General features: G+C 49.0%; 1 protein-coding gene across 4 annotated transcripts in view; it reads left to right on the top strand.

Moving 5' to 3' along the window:
* Positions 1–19,662, top strand: part of FAM120C (family with sequence similarity 120 member C) — a 49,094-nt gene that overhangs the window by 9,898 nt on the left and 19,534 nt on the right. For all 4 annotated transcript variants that reach the window (XR_014788028.1, XM_084836121.1, XM_084836120.1 and 1 more), the window contains exons 3-15: positions 3,062–3,144; positions 4,694–4,822; positions 5,226–5,328; positions 7,309–7,394; positions 8,537–8,853; positions 9,124–9,400; positions 9,530–9,701; positions 10,469–10,718; positions 11,474–11,588; positions 13,753–13,962; positions 14,964–15,165; positions 16,127–16,265; positions 18,127–18,184. Coding sequence is in view for 3 of the 4 variants with exons in the window: in XM_084836121.1 (XP_084692247.1) it covers positions 3,062–3,144; positions 4,694–4,822; positions 5,226–5,328; positions 7,309–7,394; positions 8,537–8,853; positions 9,124–9,400; positions 9,530–9,701; positions 10,469–10,718; positions 11,474–11,588; positions 13,753–13,962; positions 14,964–15,165; positions 16,127–16,265; positions 18,127–18,184 (2,141 nt within the window). In the remaining variant the exon portion in view is untranslated. The remainder of the gene's footprint in view (positions 1–3,061; positions 3,145–4,693; positions 4,823–5,225; positions 5,329–7,308; positions 7,395–8,536; positions 8,854–9,123; positions 9,401–9,529; positions 9,702–10,468; positions 10,719–11,473; positions 11,589–13,752; positions 13,963–14,963; positions 15,166–16,126; positions 16,266–18,126; positions 18,185–19,662) is intronic.

Raw genomic sequence — 19,662 nt, forward strand, 5'->3', positions numbered from 1 at the left:
GTGCAACCGAGGGTTCCACAGTCTCTCTCCCTGGCCCAGAATGTAACAGGCTGCGAACCACTCGGAAAAGCTCCGTTGGACGACACTGAGAAGATGCAATGCTGGTGGGAAAGAACTGTCTCTTTGCCACCCTCACCGCCACAGAGTAGGCTTGATAGTGGGCTCTTACCTGTGTTCGGTCAGATTCAGCACGAGTTTTCCTCCTCCTGCGTTCTAGCCGTCTCCCCTCTTGCTTCATTGCCCTCAGCTCAGGTGTATACCAAGGAGCTGGCCGGGCTCTTCTCAGAGGGAGAGGGCGCTTGGGTGCGATCGTGTCAACCGCCCGAGTCATCTCTGCATTCCACAGCAGAGCCACCTGGGCTTCGACAGGAGCACGAGCCATACCAGCAGGAAAATCCCCCAGAGCCCTCTGGAATCCATCGGAATCCATTAATCTCCGGGGGCGGACCATTTTAATAGATCCCCCACCCTTGTAGAGGGGGAAGGCCGCCAGGAGTCTAAACCTCAGCAGGAAGTGATCTGACCATGACAAAGGGACAGATGTTAATTCCTCCACTTTCAGATCACCATCCTCCTGCCCAGTCGAGGAAACCAGATCAAGCGTGTGTCCTTTTATATGCGTTGGGCCGATGACATGTTGGGACAGCCCCATGGTTGTCATGGCGGCCATGAAGTCCTGAGCCGCCCCGGATACAGTGGCCTCGGCATGGAAGTTGAGATCCCCCAGGACCATCATCCTAGGGGTCCTCAACACCAAGTCCGAGACCACCTCCGTCAGCTCAGGCAGGGAGTCTGATGGGCAGCGGGTTGGGCGGTACACCAACAGAATCCCTAATCTGTCCCGGGTACCCAACACAAGGTACAGACACTCAAGATGTGCACTCGAATGAGCAGGAAGCCTGGAGAGGGAGATTGAATTCCTATAGACCACGGCAACCCCCCCTCCCCGACCCTCAAGTGGGTGTTGGTGCTGCACCGAGTACCCAGGAGGGCACAGCTGGGAGAGAGTGACCCCTCCCAGTTCCCCCACCCAGGTCTCAGTAATACATGCCAGGTCAGCCCCCTCATCCACAATCAAATCATGGATGAGGGAGATTTTATTTTGGGCCGACCTGGCATTTTGGGCCAACCATTATTCATCGCAATGGTTGATTTCTTTTGGGGGGTAAATGTATATGTAGTTTTAGAATGGCCCTGTGGAAGGATTCCCCTCCCGACACCCCCACCCCCGAAACACATCAAGCCTTAACAAATTCATGCACTTCTGAATACTGTTTCTCCTCTGGTTATTTGCTGCATTTAGTACCTTCCCCTGTGGGTTTTTTTTTAAGTTGCCCAGGTCCATATTCTGGCTCAAGCATAACACTCACTAGAGAACCATAAGCAAGGTATACACATTATCTCTTTCAACCCGCATTACAGGGCTGTTGCAAGGGCAGTAAAGAGAGGGAAATAAATAGAGTCAGCAGGAGTAGGCAGCAGCACAAATATTGCTCACTGGCATAGCTTTCAGCGCCTTGACTTTCAAATGAGCAATAGAAGTGCTCAAAATGTTATTTGTTACATTTCTACCTACCCACCCCCCTGACCCATTCTCTGGGGAGCTGTAGTATTCCCAGGGAATCTCTGCCATTGGCAAAGTCCAGACGCTGCATACTGAGGTCCCTCAGTATCAGGTTTCTTTAGGATTATTCTCTGATGGATGTAGGGTGGATAATTGGATGCTGGTCTCTGTGTGTGTTTTTTTAAAGGAAATGAAATGAGTTTTCCTCGAGAGCAATCTGTTTTGTTGCTGTTGTTGTTGCTAAACCTTTTATTGGCAATAAGGTGTGTGAAAGGCCAAGACTTGCTTCATGCCAAGTAAAAGTAAGGTTGTGACTGGGAGCTTCAACAGAGCCAATGGTGGCTTCATTCCTGGAGGAGTTCTCCATCCAGTGGTCTCATTAGACTAGGCACACATCCTGCACAGCCTGTATGATGTCTGTGTGGAATCCCACATGTTAAGCCCTTTCCAGACTCGCAAACTCTTCCTCCATACACGGTGCCATTCAAAATATTAGTGAGAAAGATCTGGAATAAAGAAAAAGAGAGATGGTTAGGATGTGTCCAGAGACTGGAGGAAGCCTGCTATGCGCCAGAAAGAAGATGGAAGGCCCTATGGAGTTGCCGTATACTGAATCAGGCCTTTATTGTGTCAGACTGTGCAGCCTAGTATTGGCTGGGTTCACACAGCACACAAACCCACACCCAGTGATTGAGTGTGGGTGGTTGTTGAACCATGGGTTATCATGTTGTCTGAATGCAGCACATTTTTCACATCCTAACCATCTCTCTTTTTCTTTATTCCAGATCTTTCTCACTAATATTTTGAATGGCACCGTGCATGGAGGAAGAGTTTGCGAGTTTGGCTTCTTAACCATGCAGTGAAGCTTGTTAACCACCCTGAACAACCCAGCAACAAACCATGGGTTCTCAAGGCAGCTTGTTTGAGAAAAATAAGTCACACTGCATGGTTAACAAACCACCCTGTGGAACATGTCCTGTGTCCAGACAACACAATAACCTGTGGTTCAACAACAACCCACAATTCAGCAACAACCACACTCAACCACTGAGTCTGGGTTAGCATGGTGGTAAATCCAATCATTGTCTACTCTGACTGGCAGGAGCTGTCCAGGGCAAGGTCCTTTAAATTGGGGCCGTTAGCTGCTTTCAGCCAGAATCACACATTCAAATGAAGGTGACTGTATACAAGTGTACATAATTTCAGTCCTCGAATGTGGATTTTCTGTTTGCCAGGTTGTAGGCTTGGGAAGGTCTGCATGTTGTGTGCAACTCTAGGGAAGGGTCTCTCTCATCTTGCTATACCCAGTTTGCCTAAATGTCAATCCAAATCCTAGCAGGTGCATTCCAGGGAGACAGTCCCTGCATGCCTGTGTCTTGCCCATTGGAATGGTGGAGAAAGACATTGGGATGCGGGGAGAGAGGGTTTGAATCCCATTATTGTTTGTTGGCAGCTGTTCTGTGACCATGCTCTCACACACACACCCACCCCTTTCAGGGAACCACATCCTTCCGGACGAGGATCTGGCTGCCTTCCATTGGAGCCTGCTTGGACCAGACCACCCACTGGCTTCACTTAAGGTAGCACTCACATCCCCTTGTCCCATCTAGAGGGCAGCAAGGCAGGAAACCCCGACTTGAAAAGTTGGCAGGGATATCGACCTTTGGGAGAGGAGTCTTGAGGAAAAGAGATAGCGTGGTGGACATTTTTGTCCCCGACTCTTGGGAGGGGCTTTCCAATGGGACGTGGAGAGTGAGGAGAGGCAGGACTCCTGAATTCTGTGATCAGATCGGGGCAAGGAGTGGGCTCTGAGAGGTGAATGGGGGCTGCGGCACTGGGACTCAACACTCTGTCCCGGAAAGAAATGGGAGGAATGTAATTTGGTCTGGAACCAGAAACTGGGACTTCAGAAATCTGCCCCTAGCTCTGAAAGAGATACTGAGATATACTGGGGTTGGGCTAGGTCTAGAAAACAGTACTTGGGTAAACAGTATTTTACAGTGGGGCTGTTAAGCCATACTGAGCTGTGGTGCCCATGGACACCATCCTGAATATTCAGCCCCCGACCATGGGTTTTTGTGTTGTGCAAACCCAACTGGTGGGGGTTATGCGAGGGTTAAACAGCCCTTGCATAACTCTAGAACAGGCCATGGGTTTAACCCATTGGTTAATCAGCCATTATTTAACCCTTGCATAACCCCCACCAGTCAGGCTCGCATGGCACAATCGGGTTGAATATTCAGATGGCGTCCGCAAGCACTGCGGCTCGTTGTGGCTTGAATTAATAAATTGAATAAATAAGGCATGACAAGCTGCGGCATGTCATGCAAACCCAGCCTCTGTGTCTCCTGGTGGTGGTGGGAGACTGGGAGTGGGATGGAGTTGAGTTTTTGTCCCTCGTTTTTTGTTTGTTTGTACTACTACCACAGCTTTGTTGGACTGGAGAGCGTCCAATGGAAGGACATAGGTATAACCACAGGCAGAGAAGAGAACGCGATGCACCTCCGGCCTGTGTTACTGGATTTACTCCTGTTCTCTGCCTGTGTCATGGTCTATAATGGCCACCATGCAATAATCTAGAAAGGGGCTAAGCCAGTTCATTCTTTATGCTACATTGAGTCATATTTGGCACAGGTACACCAATGTTTGATAGGTGTTGCAACTGAAAATGTTACATGCATACATACACATATCTCCCATCTACTAGTGTATTCTCCCGCCATCCCATTGCAAATCCAGTGGAAAGAAGTGTGTAGAGCAGGGGTGGGCCACTTTAGGGGGTCCATGCCCCCATCACTGTTGATTGCATTTCTGTTGCCCTGTCTCAGTGGCAAATCCCCCTCCCCCAGTGGATTGCTGCCAAATTTCAGCAGCTGTGGCAGAGGCTGAAAAGGGACAAATTTAGCTTGTTTTCAAGCTTGTCACCCACCCCTGCCACAGAGGGAGTTGGTGTTTGTGGCTATAGGTCTGCCTGTTGATCTTCTGGGTAGGTGGCTGTCTCTTTCCCTCCTCAGAATAGCTCCCTGGTCAAAGTAGTTGTTGACTGGGGCCATAGAGAGTGGAGGTGTGCTGTGCTGCACTTTGCCTTCACTTAAGATTTTGGTTCAGTGCCTTATGCCCTGGTTCTAGGTGCGCGCCCACCAGCTGGTCCTGCCCCCCTGTGATGTGGTCATCAAGGCTGTGTCTGAGTATGTCAGCTCCATCAAAACCCCCTCCAACCTGGATGTGATAGGGAGAGATGTCTTCAAGCACTCCCAGGTGAGATGGAAACTATGGTGTGGGGGTTATGTGACGATGGTGGTGGCAGGCCCGGTATATTAGGCCAACTGTAAAAGTGGCAGGCAGCACATGGGGGAATAAAGTGATCCACGGACTGGTGAGGGTGGGGGATAGAGCCCGGACTTCCAGTTCGGGGCTTCCATTGCCTATAAAAACTGACCAGCTTCTAGTTTGTTGTGGCCTTCTACCCTATAATAACTGCAAATCCCACAACATTGTCCCACTCTTCGCCTGTCAGGTAGCTGGCTTGGGAACATAGTTGGCAGTTCATGCAGCCGCCTACAGTGGGGATTTCCACGCTGAACCATGGGTCATGGCTGATGGCTGCAGTCCTTTTTCCACCCCTGTCACTTCCTTCCTTTTTCCTCTGGTTTCTCCCCAGTCCAGGACAGAAGATAAAATAGAACGTTTCAAGAAGGCCGTAGAATATTATTCAGTGGCCACGAAGGCACCCCCTACACCAATGGGCCAGTCCCCGTATGTTCGTGAGTATCCAGGAGATGCTGGTCAACTTCACCTCTCTCTCAACCGTGTTTTCTCCCGCTGTCCAAGAAGGTGAGGCCCTGCCTGATACCCCACAGCACCCTCTGCCGGGAGAGGTCAAGTCTGAACTTATCTCTAGAGTTGCCACCTCCTGGCCCAAACAGGGCTTCCGATGTCTCTTAATAGCTACATTGCTGGAAGAAATTTGGGGTGGCTTCTCCAGGGGTAGTGCTGTAGGACTTCTTCGTATCATGGTCTGTTAAAGGCACTGGCAATCTTGTTGGGCCCTTTCCATATTCAGCATTCTGCCCTCATAATAAACTACTTTAAATTATTATTATTATTATTAAACACTTCTATACCACCCAGTAGCCATCCTCATGGTCCATTGATGTGTGTTTAAATTTACAAAGCAAAAGCATGTACCCAGGACCTCTTAACAGTTAAAGCATAACTAATATGTGTGAAGCGGCCCTAAGTACACACTCTTGTTTAAGAAGATGGATGCCTTGATGGCTCAGACTAAGGTCCCTAGTCCATCATTCTTTGCAAGAGTCCAAGCAACTAGAGCAATCCTCCCTAACCGGGTGCCCTCCAGATGTTTTGGACTTCAATTCCCATCAGCCCCAGCCAGCATGGCCAGTCATCAGGAATGCCGGGGGTTGAAGTCCAAAACATCTGGAGGGCACCAGGCTGGGGAAGGCTGAACCAGAGGCAGTAGCCCAGTGGTCTGTCCGTGAACTGTAGCCTACTCTTTACCCATCCCTGGCCAGGGGAACCAGTATATCTACCAGCTACCACTCATTGCTCCCTTACTGCACCTGGGAACTACCTTGTCTGCCAGTACTCATGCCCCAGTTCCTCCAGCATTTCTGGGCTGAAGCGTACAGTTGTCTTCCTATCCTGTTGTCCGACACCACTCTGTCCAGGAAGACTTGGGCAAATCTTTGAAAGCCGCTGCCTCGAACCATTTCCCAAACGATGTTCCACAGAACCCTGGGGATCCAAGGATGTTCATCAGGAGCTCTTCAATGAGATAAATGGTAATGGGGGATGAGCCATCCTTCATGAAGCCTCCAGAGTATGTAGGGCACCTGGAAGGTTTTTTGGGACTTGCTGTTGTTTTCTAAACCGTGTGAATGTGCGTCTGTGCATTCTTAAGTTTACATGCAATACAGACACACCACTCACGCTCACTTGCTTATTTATATACATTCTGATATTTTAAAAGCCTTCTGTTAAATCCAGGTGTGAGCAATTTGTGCTGCATTCCTTTCGAGGCAATCTGTCAGGGGTGGGGACCCCCTATACCCCCCTCAAACCACCCTGTTCACTCACACATACGCACACCTACTCACTCACCACTTTAACCCTTCCATTTCCTCTGCCACCAAAAAAAGAGGAAAAAAATATTCTAGCTTCCTGCCATAGATGCCTCATTCCTAGAGCATCCAAAGAGCATCCTAGGAAGCAAGCCGGAACCTTCAAGCAATGCTTTCTAGGATGGTCTAGGAATGAGGCTTCTGTAGCAGGAACCATAGAGCCCATTCCTATAGCATCCTCCTGCCTTTTCAGGGGGGGCAGAAGACACTGGGGCTGTGGGGTGAGGGCACCTGATGGGGCTCAGGGAGTGTACTTTTTGCACCCCTGCAATAAACTTAAGAATGTATCCTAGCACATTCCCCAGAATCTGCTGCACTGCACAGGGATTCTGTGGCAGAGTCCCCAAGTATGAAGGGTTGCCCAAGGATACAAAATCTGAAAATCAGAGGTTTGGGAAATAGAGGAATGATTGTGCATCAGACCACAAAAATATGACTCCCACACGCACCTGCTGTCTGAAGTGTTTCTCAACCACATCCCAGCGTAACCAGCTTATGTATTGGCAGGTATTCCCACTCAACCCTTTAATGGTCCCAGCAAAGGCATGCTGGGATAAGAGAGATTCCTGTGTATAACAAGGTGACCGTTCTGTGTTTCAGTCCCAGCTTTTGGGCCCAACCACTTTGGAGGGGCAGCAGCTATGAATCGCAATCCAATGGTACCGCTCCCTTCTGGGAAGGCCATGGTAAGTGCCCAGGCTTGCTTTAGGCACATGTTGATGTTGGATTGATATTCCGGCCATTCCTGTGGTCTTGATGGGTATGTCAGTGACAATGCCTCCTTATTGCTTATTGAGTTAGTCAGGGGACTGTTGCTTGTTGCAGGCCTGGCTGACGACAAGGAGCGGTTCTGTACATTACACAGATTGAGGTAGCAGAATTCTGGACTGTACCATTTCAGACAGCAGATGTATTGGGGAGTAATATTTTTGTAATGCTTTGCCCTATGTAAAAAGACCCCTGCATATAGCAGACTAGCTCATTAGGGAGAGGCTTACAGTACATTAAACTTTTTCCTCTAGCTTACTATATACAAACATGAGAAGACATTCAAAAACATCATACCCCCTCACTCCCACTAGTCAGTCTGAAGTGGTACAATCTAGAATTCTACCACATTAGTCTGCCTCATTCTGCACAGCATGTACACCAGTGAAGGAAAGCCAAATTCTGTGTTTGCAGTGGCAGAATTAGGTCCGCGCTTGGAAATCGTTGGTCTGCAGGTGCTCTTTGTAGCATTTGGTTCTGTTTGGGGGAGAGGTGCACAATTACGTAGGAATAGCTCCTCCTTGTTACCACTGCTCCCTTTAAACCTGTGGCATCGCATGCTTCCAGCCAAACCCAAGGCTGTATGTATGCCAGGATAGCCACATGGAATGTAGTATTTGGTGTATGTTATCATTGTGGGAGTCTCTGTCTTTTTTAAGCACATCTGTCGTACAGCTGTTTGAGATAAATTTGAAAAGATTTGGTCTGTGTTCTCAAGAGTAAAAGGGCTGGACTGGACCTCTGGTGGGAGGGGATTTGGTGGTCTGTATCCCTCTACCCATGCAGAAGCACATCAAACTGTCTTACACTGAATCAGATTATTGGTTCAGCTACCCCACCCTAACTGGCAGCAGCTCTTCGAGGTCTCAGGCAGAAAGAAGTCTTTCCAACCAGCCTGCTGTCTGATCCTATTTTATGCTAGGAAGCTAACCTGGCCCCTTCTGCATGCAAAGCAGGCGCTCTGCTATTGAGCGGTGCCTCCTCCCCAAGCATGAACAAGTGGCCCTGGCCACAGTCCATTGACCTAATTCTTTCCACTTCTCTTTGCTTCCAACTGCAGTTCACACCCCAGATGGGGCCAAAGATGCAGTACCACCCATCTGCTCCACACAGCGGGGTTGCTGCCTCCTCGTCTTTCCTTCCTGGCCCCAGCTCCAGCTTTCTCTTCTCTCCGCATGGCCTGACGGATGCAGCTCCTTTCCACGAGGACCCTTCCTTGAAGGGTGGACACTTCAACAACTGGCCTATTTCTTACGACAACTGTCCTGCCAAGTTCCCCAACCATCACCTGAGCTCCAAGCCCTCCCCGTCATCTGGGCCTGGGTCTTCGCCCTCCTCCTCCTCTGATGGAGAAGAGCACAATGGAACCAGTTCCAAGTGAGTGGGGTCCTGGCAGGATTCTGGGATCTGTGCCAGGTGAACTCTGTGAGCTGTCCCTGAGCTGCTGTCCTTAGTTCTGGGGAATTGGAGGAGTTGTCCCATAGGTTGTAGCATCGAGGGGATAGAAGAGTCAGGAGCCCTAAGTTCTCATCCCACTGGCGGGGGGGGGGGGGGGCATGCTGGGATTAGAAAGGGTGGGATGCTAGCTTTGCAGCTTGCTCTGGGATGTAGAACTACTAGCATTTCCCTTTCCTCTCATTCCTCCAGCCACGTGTCTGAAGCAGTGCCTCGCAAGTCTGGCTGGGAGGATGAAAAGATGATGAGCCAGGGCTGGGGGCAGCCAGCTGGGGGCTCTGGGAACTCGGAGAGGAACCTGAGTGGGCCTGAGGCCCACATCCCCTCGCTGCTCTCCATGGCGACCCGCAACCACATGGACATCACCACCCCACCCCTGCCCCCTATTGCCCCCGAGGTGCTTCGTGTGGCTGAGCACAGGCACCGCCGCGGGCTTATGTACCCTTTCATCTACCATGTCCTGACCAAGGTGAGAGAGGGGGCAAGGGGCCTTTCAAGTTCTGTTACCTGGTTCTTTGTGGGGAATCTAGGTGGCTTGGAGGGCAGCAAGGGGGCTGAAAACCAGCCCTCCAGGACTCTCATTGTCCCACACTCCCAGGGTGAAATCAAGATCCCCGTGTGCATTGAAGATGAGTGCAACACTGAGCTGCCGCCAGCAGCTGTCCTTTTCCGGGCTGCGCGGCAGTACGTGTATGGCGTCCTCTTCAGCGTGGCTGAGACGCAGCGGCGGATGGAGCGCCTGGCTGTGCGCAAGCGCATCCCTGTGGAAAGTAAGAGCTCTCTTTCGGCCTCGTGCATGTGCTTGCTTACTCCCTCCAGTGCTGTGGTTCTGAAGCGGCGGGAGACAGGCTTCCCAGAGGTGGCTAGGGCAGTCGCTTGGACACAGAATTTCACTGGCAGCAGGGGTCTTTTTATTACCCTTCCTAGCACAGTGTTTGCCTCGACTAGGCCAGGGCTGAGTTGCGCCCACCTCTTCAACTAATTCAATGTGAGTAGTCCTGTGGGTGAAGTGCTCCCCAGCCCCCGGGGTAGGTTGACAGTGCCATGGAGGAACCACACATTTGTTCATGGCCTTCTGTTTCCTTTGTTGTCTTCTGGGGTCCTAAAAGCATAGTTGAGGTTATAAGGCCAGGGTTCTCCTGCTGTCCTTTGATTTGCATCCCTCAGGCAAGGATTAGGGCCCAGTTCGGTTTTTCTTGACCTTGTCCACAGTGATGTAGGCTGGGCTCTGTGGGGTTTTGCAGGTCTGTGATTGGGCCATGTCGGCATGGGAATTGCTAAGGTGCCAGGAAAAATTTGAGGGAGCTGTAATGTGAACAGCAATGGCACTATATCGTACTTTGGGCTTGACTTGTGATGGTACACATTTGCTGAATGGGTTGGCCATCACTGATATACACCATCCCTGATATACACCATCCTGAGTATATGTAATCTAACTGAATTGAGTCCTGCATGTCCAACTGTGTTCTTTCTAACTGTGAACTTGGGAAAGTGGTTTACCCTTCTCAGATGGGCCCCTTCCTTTCCTACACAGCTCACCCTGTTATCATCAAGGAATGGTCAGCGTACAAGGGGAAATCCCCCCAGACTCCAGAGCTGGTCTCGGCTTTTGCCTTTCGGGAATGGACGTGTCCCAACCTCAAGAAGCTGTGGCTGGGGAAAGCGGTGGAAGACAAAAACCGCCGCATGAGAGCCTTCCTGGCCTGTATGAAATCAGACACGCCCGGCATGCTCAACCCGGCCAATGTCCCCACACACCTGCTGCTGATGTGCTGCGTGCTACGGTGAGTGAGACGGCAGGGCTGAGGGAGAAGGCAAAGGGGAGAGGTGATGGGAACAGTGTGTCCGTGTGGGATGGACTTCTGGGACAAGATGAGTGGGTGGCACTACTGTGCTTGGATGGCTTGGATGAAGTGTGTGACTGTGATGGAGAAGTGTGGTGATGAGAATTGGGGTGGCCTGTGCTGAAGATCCCAGCAGGCAAGTTTGCCAGGTGGGGAAGGCTGGGTGTAAGTGTGAGATGATGAATTTGAGGGAAATGGCCCTTCTTGAAGGTTGGAGGACTCTTTGTTGTCATTACGTTTGTTTCTTGTTCCCACTCTCCTCCATTCCATGAAGGTAGAAATATCCAAGCTTGCTGGCCGTTCTGACTTGGGGGTAGAATTTTTTTTCTGATACTAAACATGGTGATGGCTGAGATTCCTGACCAGCTACTGAGGTGCAAGTGCTGGATAGCTGTTCTGCAAGTCAGGGGGTGAAAGGGGGGGGGGGCAAAGTGCCAGTTGTGCCTGGCTTAATGCTCAAAATAAGTGGATAGTCTGAAAATAAATTCTCATGTCTTCCTGTTTTGAGTTTCCAAGATAATACAAGCTCTAGCTTCCAGCTGAAAAAATAAAAGGAAATGCAAAATTCCTGTTAAAATTATTAAAACTTCCACAGTTCAGCAGAGTAAGAAGATAGTGTCCTTTTGGATTTCTGTTATTCTCCGCTATGTGGTAGTTTCTTTTGTCTTAAATACTCTGTCCTTTTTTTAAAAAAGATATATGATACAATGGCCTGGGGGCCGAATCCTGCACAGACATGAGTTGGATGCCTTCCTGGCCCAGGCTGTGTCTGCCCAGCTATATGAGCCAGATCAACTTCAAGAACTGAAGGTAGGGTTGGGGTTGGATTTGACCCCTACAGTGTTTGTACTTACATGGGGTCACTAGGAGGAGGTGTGAGGGTCACTAGGCTAGAGCTAGTGGGCTGTGGAAGGGGAGCTCCTGTTCTTGTCCATGAGAGGCAAATCCTTCCTGCATGTCCTCATTCATAGAATCCGGTTTGTTGCAGACGCACACCCCTGGCCATGCACCTCAGCTGCCCCTCACACACTCACGCATCCCATCTCCTCTCTTGCTACCATGCTGACCTTGGTGTGCCCCCCCCCCCCCCGCGCCAGTTCTAAATTCTGCAAAACTTCTAATTTCAGAATACAATCTTGTTCTCACAAATGGGAGATGAGGTGGTAAACCTATGTCTGGGCTGTACCTGTTCAGATTACAGGTGCGGGTTCACATGATTAAATGCTTGTCCACACAGAACGATTCCTTAGTGGGAAGCAGGGAAGGTTCAACCCCAGTATCTTGGCTTTGTCCCTGACATGCTAGTGCTCTGTGTGCAGGGAATCTTTTCTATGAAGGACCATTCAGTCATGAGAGCCCTACCTGCAGCCTGAAGTGCTACAGCCCAGAAACAGGTTTACCATCTCTTCTGTCATTAGTGAGAACAAGACCTAAAACGTGTGATTATATACACATAAAGTAAATCAGCCTTAATGGCTTTGGATTGCTTATGCTTTCGAGCACAGGAGTTCAGTGTGGAGCAGTAGTGAAAGTAAGCGGGTCTGGAGTACTGGCATCGCGTGTTATGGGATTACTACTATAGACTTTAAATGTTTTTTGGGTGGGGGAAGACTGACTGTTCTTGGAATTGTAAGGCCAGAGCTTCTTTTGTTAAAGAAAGAAGTGCTGGGTCTCGTATGTGCATGAGCCAGAGCCATGCCACCTGCCCTGGAAGGGAGGTGCTGCAGCTTAGGGGTAGAGCACCTGCTTTGCATTCAGAAGGTCCCAGGTTCAATCCCTGGCATCTCCAGGTAAGGCTGGGAAAGAACCCTGTCTGAAACCCTGGAGAGCCACTGCCAGTCAGTGCTGACAACGCTGGGCTAGATGGACCCATGGTCTGGATTGGTATAAGTCAGCTTGCTAGGGAGCCCTGCACCTTAATTCTAAGGGGGATAGGCCTCGGGAGCTTTCTTGGGAGGGAAGGACGCTTTGTACATTGTCAGAGGGACTTGATTCTTAAAAAAGTAGGCCATGGCCCAGCAAGTGGTAGGTAGAAAGGTGCTAAATATGGTTAACGGGAGAGGACCAGCAGTGCCTCCAGAGTACACCACTGGGGTAGAGCCATTACACAGGGCACAAAGCGCCATCTGGGAATGGGGAACAGACCAGTGCCCTAACAAATTTTCTCTTGGGGTGGGTGTGCTTTTGCTTCATTTGCTGAAGCTGTCCTGATGGCAAGAGAGGCTTGTGACCATGGGTTTGGGTCCTTGCGGCTTAGCCCCACGTGACTTGAGCAAGTGAGCCAGCCGTCTGCCCCACTGCCACTTTGGTATGCTGCCCTTTGTTTGCACCTGCTGTTTGGCACCTTACATCTCTACAGGCTTGGTGTGAGGAGGAACATGCCTACAGGGCACAGGGTCCCTTTTGAGCAGAGGGGTTGAACCGCTTTCAGCCCAAGGGCGAAATCCCATTTCAGAGACATTCTTGGGGGCGTTCTTCCAGTGGTGAGCAGGGTGGAAGGCAAAAGAGGTGGGACCAAAAATACCAGCCCATTTTAGCTTAAAGCCTGTACTGCCAGTAACTGAGCCTTAGGAGAAGCACTTTAGCCTTTTAGACTGGGGGAAAACTGCACAAAAGCCAGAAAACCTCCAAATAACTGGTAGTTGGGGGAATGGGGGTGGGGTCAGGAGACTGGATTGGGGCCCCAGGAGGGCCTGTGGTTCTGCCCCCCTGCTCTTGGAGCTTCTACTCTTTTAACTCTGCGATGATTCTATCAGCAGCTCTGGCTCTGAGTTTGGAGCTTGGGAGAGGAGACCTGGGCTGTATGCCAAACTGACGTCAGTCACTTCTTTCCCTAAGCATCACTGTTCCTGTGCCTTGCCTTATAACCAGACTCTTGGGCCGAGGCTTAGTAACTAAGGCCTGAGTGACAAAGTGGGGGGACAGTGACTAACATGAACTCTTTGAAGGCCAAGGAAAGTTGCCTCTGTTGCAGATTGAGAAACTGGATCCCAGGGGGGTGCAACTGGCTGCTCTATTTATGAGTGGGGTGGACACAGCCCTCTTTGCCAACGACGCTTGTGGGCAGCCCGTGCCCTGGGAGCACTGCTGCCCGTGGATCTACTTTGATGGGAAGCTCTTCCAGAGCAAGCTAATCAAAGCCACACGAGAGAAGGCACCTCTCATAGATCTCTGCGATGGGCAGGTAAGCGCTAGCACTCCTAGAAGAGAACAGGGCTGTGGTGGCTGATCCGCCTGCTGCTCACTTTCTCAGTCACTCCTGCAGCAGCAGGCTTGTATTTCAGGGCCATGCCTCAGCCTGTGGTCATGCTAGCTGGGAATGGTGGGAGTTGTCGTGCAGCACATCTGGAGAGCACCACATTGGGGAAGGACTGGGGAAGGAAGGCTTCCATTCCCAATAGTCCCTCTGCCCAAGGCAGGTTCCCGGCCCTGTACATGCATGCTCTCCTCCTAGAACCATCAGTGCGGCAAATTGAGAGACTAAGTGGGCCTCTGTGGGTGCTGCTGCTGAAATTCCAAGATCTCAGGCTGCTGCTACTGCTTGGAAGCAAATGAGAGAACCCTGCTGGCTGCTGCTATCCCAGTGTCGCATGTCTTTAGCTTTCTTCTCCCCATACTAGCAGTATTCAATGGCTGGATGTGCCTTTTGTGTATATGAGCTGGAGGCACAAGGCCAGGGAAACATTGCAGCACTGCCACCGTGCCTGGTCTGCTGCTCTTACTAAGCCTCTGAGCAAACTGGTATCTGGCTTTCCAGCTGACATCTTGAGGACGTGCTTAATTATTGGATACTGAAAAGAACACACTACGGGGTGATCCAGCTAAAGTTAAGCACTTTTAGATCCCATTGATTTCAGTGGGAGGGTTAAAGTGTTTAATGTTCTATAATGTGACATTATGAACTTGAGCACACTCCGGGAGAGAGCGCAGGACAGGAAGGCCTGGTGTGCTATGGTCCATGGGGTCACGAAGAGTCGGACATGACTGAACAACAACAACAACAACAAATGTGACATTATTTGAATAACTGTCAATATATTACATGAACTTTGCCCTTAGTACCGTCATCCAGGTTGTCCCTGTTTCCCCACCCTAATTGCACTACTGTTTGATCTTGAAGTACCCCCAAAAATATAATCCAACTGTAGTTCTGTGATTTCTCTTTCCATCTTACTCCTTGGGCAGACTGAGCAGGTGTCTAAAGTAGAGAAGATGAGGCAGAGCATCCTGGAAGGCATCAACCTCAGCCGCCAGGCCCCACCGCCTCTGCTCCCTCCGCCACCCTTTGTGTCCTCTATGGCCCCACCCTTTTACCCTATGCCTCTCTACCATCGCACCATTGGCTCAGTTCAACCACCGGGCCCTGGGAGGACCAGAGGCTTCACAGGTAAGTGGCTGCGTTCCCAGTTCCCTCTACAATTCATGTATTTCACATTGGGCAGTATCCAAGTGGGCCGTTCCGCAAGCGGAGCCCACTGTTTGCACAATGGGGATTTAGCGCTTCTTTTAGGAACCCCCCAAACAAGCGGAAACACTCGTGTCTAGATTGGGACAGGCCAGTGGAGGTCCCTTCTGTGAGTTCTGCTGACCTGCCCCATTCCAGAAACAAACATTTCTGCTTGTCTCTGATTCCTGGAGGAAGCTCTAAATGGAATAGGCAGCATCCCCCGCTTGCGCAGTGACCCTCTTGAATACTGCCCACTACTTATATCCCACTTTTCTGTATGTAAAAGTACATTCAATTTAGCAGACAATATAAATAGCAAAACCACCATAAAAATCCATGTAAATACTACACCACACTGCAAATGAACTCTTAGCAACCTGTGTCACTTATTCACTTGTGAGTTGAAGCGTAGCCACCTCACTTTTTTTTAATGTTTTGGTGATAGTTTTTTCAGGAGAGGCATTTAATTAATGTATTTAACATTATTTTTAGGCTGCTTTTAAAGATGGAACCCTCTCAAGGCAGCACATAAGATAAAAGCTATGCAAAGTAGATACAATGAATATCAGTATATATATATTCAATAAAAATCCATAAAAACCGAAATTGCCAATAAAAATCAATAAAAACAGACCACTTAACCAAACGTTTCCCCACCTGCAAAAAAATATATCACAGCCTTCCCCAATCTGGTGCCTTCCAGATGTGTTGGACTGCAACTCCCATCATTCCTAGCCAGCATGGCCATTGACACCAGATTGGGGAAGACTGGTGTGTGTGTGTACACATTTTATGCCTCTACTCACCACTTTCAACCTACAAGCACTGGATTCTGGACCTAGAAGTGTGATACAGATGATCCCCTCTGCTTTGTCTCTTACTGAACATTCCCATATTCTAGGACTTCATCCTATCCCGCCCCAAGGAGGCAAATTGGAGATTGCTGGGATGGTGGTGGGCCAGTGGGCCGGCAGCAAACCCTCCCGGGGACAGGGCTCCTTCGGCATGCAGGTGGTATCAGTCGGAGGCCCAGGAAGAGGGTAAGTACCACCAGAGGGGGTAGTGTTGGCTTTAAATAGCTGCTGTCAGAAAGGGGCTTTTCCCCACGTCCTCACAGGATTTTGAGATGCTGGGTTTCCTGTTGAGGGGTGGGAACCATGTCCCCTGGATTTTGTATCTATCTTGGGAAATGGAAGATGAGTCTAAGGGCTCCTCTAGATGAGGCTGTTATCATGCACTCATGATTAGTCACTCATTGACGTTTGCGGGTCCATTACACAACATTGTCAACCTCCAGGACCTCTCCTGTGCTTTATGACCTTTATCCCAGCTTTTTTAAGATCAGGGAAAGTGCAGCATTTTCTCTAGAAGCACAATGAAACGATTTAACAGTTCCATAATTGTGCTGTGCCACAGCACCATCTAGTGAACAGAACATAAGATGGGCCATGCGTGATCAGACCAAGGGACCATCTAGTCCAGCTGTTCTCACACTGACTAACCAGCTGTTGGCCAGGAACCCACAAGCAGAACACAAGTGCATCAGCACACTCCTGCCTATGTTCCCCTGCAACTGGTGCACATAGGCTTACTGCCTCTGATACTGGAGGTAGCATAGCTATCAGGACTAGTAGCCATTGATAGCCTTCTCCTCCAAGAATTTGTCTAACCTGCTTTTTAAGCCATCCAAATTGGTGGGCATCACTACGTTTTGTGGTAGTGAATTCCATACTTTGACTATGTGCTGTGTGAAAAAGTCCTTCCTTTCATCTGTTCTGGATCTTCCCACCAATCATCTTCATGGGATGACCCCAGGTTCTAGTATTATGAGAGAGGGAGAAAAATGTCACCCTATCCACATCCTCCATACCGTGCATAATTTTGTAGACCAGTGTAATGTCTCTCCTTACTTGCCCTTTTTCCAAGCTAAACAAAACCAGCTGTTGTAACCTTCCCTCACAGAGGAGCTGTTCCAGCCCTTAATCATTTTACTTACCCTCCCCTGCACATTTTCCAGCTCCACAATATCATTTTTTTAGGTGTGGTGACTAGAACTGTACACAGTATTCTAAGTGTGGTCACACCATAGATTTGTATAAAGGCAGTATGATAGTGGCAGTTTTATTCTCAATTCCCTTCCTAATTATGCCTAACATGGAGTTTGCCTTTTTTTACAGCAGCCACACACTGGGTTGATATTTTCATTGAGCTGTTCACCACAACCTCAAGACCTCTTTCTTGGTCACCACTAGCTCAGATCCCATCATGTTATACTTGAAGTTGGTATTTTTTGCCCCAATGTGCATCACTTTACACTTGCTTACATTGAACTGCATTTGCCATTTGGATGCCAGTTCTTTATTATCATGATCATCCCACCTTTTTCCCAATACTGGGACTGAAGGCAGCTGTTCTCCCAGTTTGGAGAAATCCTTTTGGAGCTCTTTACAATCTCTTTTTGTTTTAACCATCCTAAATAATTTGGTGTCATCAGCAAACTTGGCCAGTTCACTGCTCACTCCTAATTCCAGATCATTGATTAATAAATTGAAACACATTGATCCTAATACAGATCCCTGTGGGACCCCACTATTTATATCCCTCCATTGGAAGAATGTACCATTTATTCCTACTCTCTCCTATTTACTAGCCTGCCTGGCCCTTTGTGATCTATGTTAGCTATATAAGACCCATCTATAAAAGACCTAGCTTTTGGGATGCCTCCCTGGTTGGACATGATTCTTCCAAGCACTGAGTGAGAGGCTATTTACAGGCCTTGATAACAGTGCAATAACTGTTCATTTTTTGAGGGGGAAGGGAAATTATGAAATGACTCTCTCCCTTCCATTAATGAACTTGAGCTGTTGCACTTTCTTCCCCTTTTGTTTTCTCTTCCTGCAGCCGTGGCCGCGATAGCTCCGGAAAAATCCCCAAAGGAAACAAGAAAGTGAACAAGCAAGTACGTGTTCCTCCCCTCACTGTTCCCTGTGTAATATTCAAGCCCGTATGCCAGCCGCTGTACGTGACTAGCAGTGACTCACACTCCAAGTGCTGCTGTCTGTCTCCACTGCTGTGGGGCAGACTGAGAGGAAGAGGCTTCCTTTGAAGCTGTAGAAACACAGAATGCATAAAACACTATGCTGCAAAATAGGGCTCCTGGAGCTTTTGGTCCCAGCTCTGGGAAGGGAGCGTTGGAGACCCAGGAATCATCACCTCTCTTCCTGGCATGCTTATGTGCTACTACACACACACACACACACACACACACACACACGGGCTGGGTTTTCCATCAGTAAAATGACGGTGACATTTTTAGCCCATCTTCTGTGAAAGAAGCCTTTGGATATAAAGAATGGCAAGTTGCAAGTAAGAGCACCTGTCTATTGGGTACATGATTCCTGGTTAGAAATGACCTACCATTTCACACTGTGGTTGGTTACAGAGAACTGTTTTGCTGCACATCTGTGCCTGATGTGGGGTTAAGTCTCCTTAACACTTGGCAGGATGATACCGATGACCAAGTGACTTTGGAGTGAAAGAGCTCATCCCATGGTCTTCAGTTAGACATCTGCATGGGTTCTGCATTAATGCTAAGGCAAAGGATCCTTTATAGAAGCTCCTCCTTTGCCCAGCTGAGGAGGGTCTGCATCTCTGTTCTGGATCCATTTTTATAGTTAACGTTTTGGTACCTGAATGTTCTGCTTACCACTTTTCTAAAGGCCTCATCTTATGCTTGACAGGGTATGGGAGATTTTCCTCTCCCCAGCACTGCAACCACCTACGGGGAAACAGCTCCTTCACTGGGCAATCTCACCTATGGGATTTCTTATTTCCCAGGACCTAAGGAACTCTGTGCCACTGTAACTCATGATTCCCCAAGCTGATCATTTTCCGCTGCCATCAGTTCTCTTAGAATACTTTAAAACCTCGTAGTAGCTTGGTAGAAGAGGCTTAGGTTTGAGATGGGCGCCAACACTAGACACAAGATGAACTATTAAATAAGTTAATTTATTAAAGGGATATTTTGTACATAAGGGAATACTAATATTTACTTTGGGGTTTTCAAAAGAATGCTTGCTGACCCTTCTTAAGGACTCAAGAGAGACTGTTGCTAATACAAGCCTTTTAATTATTATTTATTAAATTTCTATACTGCCCCATAGCTGAAGCTCTCTGGGTGGTGTACAGAGATTAATGACTTCTTTACCTCAGGCCAAATTTCCTAAACATCCACCCCAGCCAAATATACTCACAACCAGATTCAGCTCTTGGGTGCAGTCTTCCTGTGACTCCCAAAGCTCCTTCTGTTGTATTTCTGGCTGCTTGGAGAGTTTATCTGGGTTTTTACTGCCTACTTGTGTAACCCTCTTCTGGCAAGATCTTAGAGCAGCCTCCTGGCATAACACAGCCACCTGTTCCCTACTCCTGATCTTTATC

This window comes from Heloderma suspectum, chromosome 2 (assembly GCF_057233095.1).
Source record: "Heloderma suspectum isolate Gila_16-S chromosome 2, 16-S_ref, whole genome shotgun sequence".
NCBI classification, from domain to species: domain Eukaryota; kingdom Metazoa; phylum Chordata; class Lepidosauria; order Squamata; family Helodermatidae; genus Heloderma; species Heloderma suspectum.